The 8,771-nt window shown below is 39.3% G+C and overlaps 1 protein-coding gene across 1 annotated transcript; it reads left to right on the forward strand.

Moving 5' to 3' along the window:
• Positions 1-402: 402 nt before the first annotated feature.
• On the forward strand, positions 403-7,918 carry LOC113500657 (meiosis-specific nuclear structural protein 1-like). The gene is made up of 10 exons (XM_026881519.1): positions 403-501; positions 581-757; positions 1,037-1,267; positions 1,623-1,852; positions 2,718-2,882; positions 3,174-3,252; positions 3,331-3,534; positions 4,280-4,464; positions 6,034-6,134; positions 6,207-7,918. The coding sequence occupies exons 1-10, from the start codon at positions 499-501 to the stop codon at positions 6,260-6,262; spliced, it is 1,431 nt and encodes a 476-aa protein (XP_026737320.1). The 5' UTR covers positions 403-498; the 3' UTR covers positions 6,263-7,918.
• The last annotated feature ends 853 nt before the right edge of the window (positions 7,919-8,771 follow it).

Genomic DNA, 8,771 nt, shown 5'->3' on the forward strand with positions numbered 1-8,771 from the left:
GATTCAAATCATCTGAAAGTTAATTTTTGCTGTTTAGGTCGTTTTTATTTATAAACTATTAGCAAAATGAGATTTTTGTCGTTTATATTATAGTAAGGACGATAAGTTTATGTATTTTCATTTCAGTTACAAAGTTATTGTAACCGAAATGTGTGGAGGTTTCTGCCATCTAGCGATCATGCTGTGAAGTATTTATTTGTGCAGACTAACCGGGTTGAAGTAATATAACCTGTAGTAATAGATGGATTTTAAAGTTATTTTTTACAACATTTTCGTAGCATATTATTACAAGCTATTTTTACGTTTGATTTTGTCATCACAGATAACGCTTTTATGAAACGAAAATAACTGACTGAAACTGCAGCTCTGACAGTTTCATGACAGATGTTATTGTTTCGAAATTTGAAATCTGTCTTTGTTTTGAGATCGTTGATGTTAGCAGATTTTGTTGCTTCATAATTTATTTAATATTTTTATCGGTATTATTTATACGAAATCATGGTATGTTGTATTTCAAACGACACGATATAGTTTTATCGCGATAAAGATACAGCATACAGCAACTTAAACTTTATTTCAGGAGCCGAAAACTGAATTACAGAAGAATGCTACTATTGCAGCTCGTCGTCAAGAGTTGGATGTATATCAGCGTGCCTTAGACATACAATGGCTAAACAGTCGTATGGAGGATGGCAGAATGGGCCGCTGCCTTGCCCTCATCCAGCGAGAGGCAGAAATGGAAAAAGATTTTCAAGAGGTAATGTTCACTAGCGTCTGCGACTATCGACGCAAACAGTACCCCATAGGCTTCGGTTAGGGTGTCAGCTACTCTCCTAATACATTTGATGGAGATGTGATTTTCGTCATTTGTGAACAAAGAAGTATCATACATTATAGACTCTTTCTTAAATTGTAATATTTACGTGCTTTCTATGTTAAAACCAAGTAGTTGTAAAACTCATTGAAAAATATACCATAAGAACTAATATTAGTTCAATAAACAGAAACTTTATGTAAATAAATTGTTATGTTATAGAGAACAGATCATGCAGCTATAGTGAATGCAAGAGCCAACAGGGAGACTGCCCTTGGTATAGAAATAGCTAAAGTGAGGCGTGAAGAGGTCTGTCAACTGCTCCGCAGGCATTACCTGAGAGAGCGAGACCCAAGTCTGAGGGAACTAGCTCGGAAGCTGCAAGCTGGCTATGTCTGCAGAGACTTGCAGCAACAAATCCTGCATAATGAATACAAGAGGTGGGAGGAAAGGGTAAGAAATAAAAAGACATTGTGGTAAAAAATTTAATATCTTATATTAAAATCAATTTACACCTCTTTGCTGAAATAACAAACTGACTGAATAGCTAGTATATCAGCTCATCTTGTATGTATTAAATCCTGGATCAGTAAATTTCTTGGCTAATAGTTGCTTTAACTTTAAAAATATGTATCAGTATCACTTGGCATTATGGTTTTGATGACACAATATTATTCTTTAGTCCATATAACCTGCCTTTACCTATTACCAAATGTTACAAATTAGTTGTGGATCAAAGTAGTTATACTCTCAGTACTTTGCTATTTTCTAAGTAATTTCATGACTATTGTATTTTATTTTATTTCAGGCAGAAGAAAAACGCGCCAATGATATACTCCTGAATGCTCTATATGGTGACAAAGATGCTAAAATACGAGAAGAGAGGGAGAAGATGGAACGCAACAGTCAGTACTGCAAGGAGTTGCAGCAACAGCTGGTGAACCGGCAGCTACAGAAGCAGTGCGAGTATGAAGACACCCTCATTGAGAAGAAAATGCTTGAAGAAATTATTAAGACCATGTCTGATGAGGATATGAGGTAAATGTCATTATGTATTCATGTTTAGTACTGCTTAAAGTAATAGTTTAATTATATGCAATTGCCGATGTCTTCACTTAAAAAAGGGGAAAAGTGCGAGTTGAACTCGCATGAAGAGGGTTCCATACGATGTTACCTATCATGTTTTTGGAGTTAAAAAATATGTTCTCCCACACATTCTACCTGCAAATGTAAGTTGGTACGCACAATATTGAGTGATTTACCATGTTATTTTAATATCATGGACTTCTTATAGGTTTTCCTATAATCTATTAGGAGAAAACTAATTTCTGTATTTTTTTCAAAATTTTAGGTTCAGTAGTTTCGGAGATAAGGGGGGGAATGGTCAATTTTCGTCTATTTTCTTGAATAAATTACAAAAAAATACATTTAAGATCTTCTCAACAAGACCTTTCATTTGATATGCCACACGATGCAGTATTCAGATTTTTTTTTTAAATTTTCCCCTTCCCCCCCAAAAATGACCCCCATAAACAGATTTCATCTGCTCACGTCACACCACTGTGTTTGGGTCACAGGAATTGATATGTGTACCAAAGGTCTAATAGATTCGGAGATAATTGACTGTAAGCGACGGACGGACCGACACACGAGTGATCCTATAAGGGTTCCGTTTTTGTATTCAGACGTACGGAACCCTAAAAAGAACCTGTTTTAAAGTTCCTGGGTTACAAACAATAGACTTCAGAATTTGCTGAAGTCTGAAGTCTTTATTTAATTCCTATTAATCCATTGCATAAATTTCTGTTGTCCTACTATATGACCACTATTACTAATATCTCATCCCTTATTGTGAATGTCAACATCTTAATCAAAGCCTTACAAATCACATGTATCTTTTCAGAGAACTCCAACAAAAGCGCGAACAGACTGAGAAGATGCGTAACGAGATGAAAACGTTCCAACAAGCGCGAGACTCCTGGCGGGAGAAACAGAAGGAACTGGTCATCATCGAGGAGCGGAAGATTGAGGAGCAGAACAAGATGGTGGCTGACAGGAGCTTGGCTATGTTAGTCAATTATTATTTATTTAAACAGCATTTTTATGCACAGACTATTTGCCTGTTAGATCAAATATTAATAATAATAACATTGACATGTGGTGAGGAAGGTGTTGAGTATGGATGAGGATGGATTTTGTAATAGACCAGCAAAGAGTGTTTCTTGTGAGGTGACGCCAGATAGAAAGGAATGTAAGAAGAAGACGTGTTTTGTTGACCTCAAATAATAATAAGGGCAGGGGAATGATGGAACATTGACTAAATATTACTTCACTATACTATAGTATTATTTCATTTCAGCATTGCAGAGAGAGAGCGTCGAATCAAGGTTAAAGAGGAGTTCAACAAAAGAATTGCAGCTCAAATTTTAGCTGATGAGGTATTCAATTTTCTCATTTTATACAATTAAAACTTGTAGAATCTAGCGCGTTATTTCAATAAATTACTCATATTTCAGGCCGCTCGTCAAGAACGAACCAACATCATCAAGTTGTTGCAAGAGCAAGAGTACTTGGAGAAGAACGTGCAGGACGACATCGCAGAGAGAGAGAAGCTGGAGCGGGTGCGTCGCGACACCAAGGAGGCCCTCACCGCGCAGATGAGGGAGAGGAGGGACGCGCAGCGGGAGAGGACCGAAAAGGAGGCCGCCTTCCGGAGAGAGGTGGGCCGCTAACCATACGTTCCATAGGTTTCAAACAACGCCATCTAGTGTCAAACTGAGCAAAGCTTGTATCATGACTAGACAACTGATAAAATACCTGTTTCTAAATACGTACATATAGATAAATGACACCCAGACATATCCTGCTCGGCTCAGAGCGCGGTGTCGCTAATAGGGAGGACGACACGAACGCTCCTCAAATACGCAGTCGTCTGAGGAGGCGGCGCAGGGCATGGGTTAGGCAGGGGTCCTCTTCCCCGGGACCGGAGCTCGGTGTAGCGGTTGGAAAGGTCCGCTAACACATGTGTCCAGACAGAACCGCCCGATTTTTGGCCGTCAGTGCTTCAGACCAAATGGGTATGCCGTATAGCGCCATCGATCGAATGACCGAGGCGTATAGGCCACGACACCCGATATCAGGCCCGGCAGCTGCGCCGAAATCAAATTTGACTGCACGGATAGCGGAGTGGTTGAGGTCATCACACCCAAACCCACTGTGTGCGACGTGTCGCGCGATCGATCGCCGCGTAGGACAAGTATTTGTGTGATTCACGAATGCTTGTTCTAAGTCTGGGTATCTTTGTGCATGTGAATTGTATTTATATATATTGTGAAACACCTCGCGACACGAGGATTAAATTCCTTAGTGCGGGAACCGTTTTTTTTATAGCCTTTACGGCTTTAAGATTAAAAAAAAATACATTTGATACAGAATTAACGAAAGCAATCATGAATTTCGTAACAGACTGAAGCAAAAATGGCGGATGATGAAGCCAAGGCTCGTGAGAAGCTGCGTCAGAAGCGGGAGCAAGGCAAGCTGTACTCGCAGGAGCTGCTGCGGCAGATACAGGAGAACGCGCGCCGGAAGGCAGAGGAACAGAAGATGGAGGAGCAGCGGGCCGTGTACGTGTGGGAGTGCGACAAGAAGTGGTGAGTTTAGACATTAAGTTAATGGCAATGTAATTGTAGCAAGTTATTTGGAGTATGTTACGTATTCAATCCTAAATGAGTAGCGCTTGATTATATGGGAATGTAGGACAAGGAGAGATAATTAAAATCATTTTTTTTATCACTAAATTCATCTGCAATCATAATGCATTTCTCAGATTTAAAATGTTGAGTCTCTGTTAAAAAATACGCAATTACTTTTTCGTCACTTGTATTTTTTTTTCCTACAAAATATCTCCACCAATAACTTCCATCCACTCTATTCCGCGGACTTAGAAAAAACGCACTCTCTTAGTTGCAACGCAGATGACAGCCTATCTGTGACGCACATTTTGGTCTGTGAAAATAGAACCCATGCAATTATATGGAGTAATGCACACAACGCGTAAAAAGTCCGGCGCACATAAAAATCCGTGCAAGGCCGCGGCCCCATGTGCGCGGCGTACCGTGTGCGGCGTCGCATCGGTGCATCGCTCAGTTTGTATTTTGCTGTTGCAATATGCGTACGCGATCTTCAAAAATGACTGATACAGATATCGACTGTTTAATATCTTTGGTGGAAGCAAACCTTTCTTACCTTATAGTTAAACATAGATTTTCCATTGGGTCAACAGGTTTTCTGAACACATACTGCTTCTGTATACGAGTGGCTATCTTCGACAGCAGTTCTTCAAAACTTGATATGGACATTCTAAATAATTTGTAAAATTTGTCATCACCACATATTTTCAATGCTTCATATTTCGTCTTAAAATGTCCTCCGTCATGGTTCATTATGGAAAGATATGGATTTATCCAATATTTTCTTCTATTTTGTTTCTTCTTCATTATTCGTTTCAACAATAACAGGAGCAGAATACGTTCGCGGTCCATATTAAGATTAAACTGTTTTGAAACGATGGTTGCTACCGTATGCCGATTTTTAAAGATCGCGTGCGCATGCAGCGATGCACCGATGCGACGCCGCACACGGTACGCCGCTGAAGGAACACTTGGCCACGGCCTTACATCGACAGAGTGATTTAACATGTGCGTCGTGTGCGTTGAGTTTGTGAAAAATGCAGTCAATGCGTGGCGCATGCCATGGAGACTCTTTAGCGATGCAGACCCGATCGCACAAAAACTGTGCAGTCTGCGTTGCACCTTTTACTTCTCGTAAAATTAGCGCAATAATTATTGCGTTAATATTTTGATGTACCGCCACTTGATCGATCTATCGCCTCTGTAAACGGTAATTTTATCGCGTTAAGTTGTGGCTGCACCTACGGATAACGTTCATTATTAATGGTATTTTTTGTTATTGTGGCCCCGGCATTCTTCATCATTCCCATGTCCTTATCCCAATTATGTTTTTTTGGGGTCGGCGCAACATGTCATCTTCTTCCATACCTTTCTATCGGCCGTCGTCTCACAAGAAACACTCTTTACAGCCATATCGTTTTTCACACAATCCATGCTTAACACCTTCCTCACATGATTTTCATTCCTCCGCATAACATGGCCATATCATGACATGTGGCACCAGCATTAAAGCAATAAACTGCGATGCAGGCAAGAGGAGGTGTCGAAGGAGCGCGAGAAGATGATAGAGGAGCACGTGCCGCCGCTGCTGGGCTACCTGCAGGCGGGCGTGGTGCAGCGCGCGGACCTGGCGGCCGTGGCGGCGGGAGCCCGCGCGCGCTCCGGCCAGCCCGCGCTGCCCGCGCCCGCGCTGGCCGCCGCGCCCGCCGCGCGCCGCCCCAAGTGCAACGCGCAGTGCCGCGCGCTCCGGGACTACTAGCGACCACAGGTGACAGACCCAATGTCTATCATGGCCAAAGCAACGGACCAGTTACGAACAAAATCAATCGCAAAAAGATTTCTCTTACCGTATGAGCAACCTCTTACGTGACTACAAATCCTTGATAATTCCTTAAAATATTTTTCTGTACCGTTTCAAGTACATATAACAGACAAAACACTTTTTACTCGTGGTCCTTTAAGCATCTCAGATCTCGTTTTACTTGCGTTGAACTACAATGCTTTTGCCTTCTACAATCCACTAGTTTACATAATGATAGACATGAGACGTTTGACTATGACTTTAAGAAGAAAAGACAGTGACATGATAATATTATGTTCACCCCTGAGGGCCTCCCATCACATTGCAAAATAATGTTACTCGTATTGCATATACAATACAAGTATGAAAATAGCTACACTCTTCGTCGTATAGCATTCAATCAGACATCACAGATAATTTCAAAGTTTCTCTGACAGATTTCTACGCTTTTAAGGTTAAACCACTTCAACTGTTTTGATAAAATATGCAACAAGGGTAACTTATAGTAAAAAGAAATAGTTTTCCACCGATAACCGACATAAACGCGGATGACACCGCTGGCGAAAGCTACCGTTATGTACAATCTGTTAAATAATATACCTTAAGTATATTATAAGCTCTCATACCATTTACAAATAAATGGTACATACAACTTAGTTAAGTATTTAAAAAGGATATTTAAATTTAACTTCTCTACTGAAGTTTAATGAAATTCCGTATAATATTACATGACTTTTTAGACAAAAATGCAAACTTGCTATTATACCTCTGCACTCAAACATAACTGTGACAAATAAATATAAACTTTGTCGCGTAATATATAAGTGCTGATATAAAATGCAAGTAAAATATTTGTTTCATATTAAAGTGGTGCAATGTTATATTTTGAAAAGTTTTGTAGAGTAAGTTTTCGTAAGAAAAAATAGATTGATATCATATTAAAAATAATAGCTTTAACAGTTTTTCCACTTAGTGGCTTCCGCGTGGAGGTTGATTATCAGGGCAAAACGAGGCTTATGATATTGTCTTAGAATTCAAGTTATCCTTATAACGAATGTTATTGTACTAGTGTTTTTAAAAATGACACTCAGTAAAGTTCCCCTTATCCTTGTCATTGTCTACTGGAATGTAGACACCGAGAGATACTGGAGACCAGTCGTTTATCCGGAGATCAAAGATTTAATAATGAAACTGGATCTAAATGAAAAACGTATTAATATAATATATTTTTGACGGGTCCTCTTAAAAAATTTCGGAATTATCACAGTTTATGGATTAAATTTTTAGTTAATACATTGTAGTAAATTTATTTATTAAATTCTTCAATTCAATGTTTTTTCAAATTAATTTAACGTCAGTTTTAAGGGATGATAGGAAGAATTAAAAACGGTTGCACTGCTCAATCATTTAATATTGAATATTCAATTCATTTAATTTCTCAATCATTGAATAATCATTGAATAACTATTTGCATTTACCGGGTTTTTTTTCTAACAAAAACATGTTAGATTTAGGTTGCCTTCGATAATAATAACCCCTTGCGACCAGTTATTATCTCTCCATGGGAATAACGCAAGACTAGAGGGCACATTAGTTTGTTTTTTAAACCTTGAGATATAAATAAAAAAAAATGTATCTGAAGGGCTACGTAGGAGCACACATCCGCAGGGCAGCTTGTGGCGACCTGTTTGTGAGTAGCGACACAACGGAACCTGAATGCCCCAGGGGGGTCACTCTTTACGGGGATTCCCAGCTCTTTCTTGCTTTAACTGGCTGGCTAGAGAGGGGTCGCTAGAGCTATATGCTCGGGGATGGAAGTGTCTAATGGCGTAATAACGAGGAAACCCGCTCCGGGTCTGTGCGGCGATGGTGAAATCGGTGTCGCACCTCTCTACACCCTTAGCCTATCTCACTGATGTTGCCCCTCGCTGCCTATCGTGGCGGTATAATGAGGGGCCCATTTTTGAGCCGGCGAGTCACCACTTGCCAATTTCATTGCATTTCCATGTTTTGATCGGCAGGTGCCTTAGTTTTTTATAGTATACAAAAGGAACTATAATACCAATTACCCTTCTTACTTAATCACACTACAATTTAACTACACGCGTCTCTTCCCATGAAGTTATCCTGTTAATGAAAAGAGATAGAGTAATGTATTACTAATAATTATTGTTAAAACTAATTAATAATGAAATAATGTATTTACAATTAAAATAAAAATCAAAACTATTTAGTAGATAAACCTGTTAAGTGCAGATAGTCAACAATACCTGCTCACATTTGTCCACCCAGTAGCGTATGTTTTAAAACCATTTTTATTAGCATTTCTCCTATCATGTTCTTTAAAGTGCCGTTTTTTAGCATTTTTGGAAATGTAATTAATTTACCATAATTACAGTTAAGTGTTGTAGCCACCGGAAAATAATGTATCAATCATTCATTTGTATTCAGTTTCATTAAATGAAGA

This window comes from Trichoplusia ni, chromosome 14, assembly GCF_003590095.1.
Source record: "Trichoplusia ni isolate ovarian cell line Hi5 chromosome 14, tn1, whole genome shotgun sequence".
NCBI classification, from domain to species: Eukaryota; Metazoa; Arthropoda; class Insecta; order Lepidoptera; family Noctuidae; genus Trichoplusia; species Trichoplusia ni.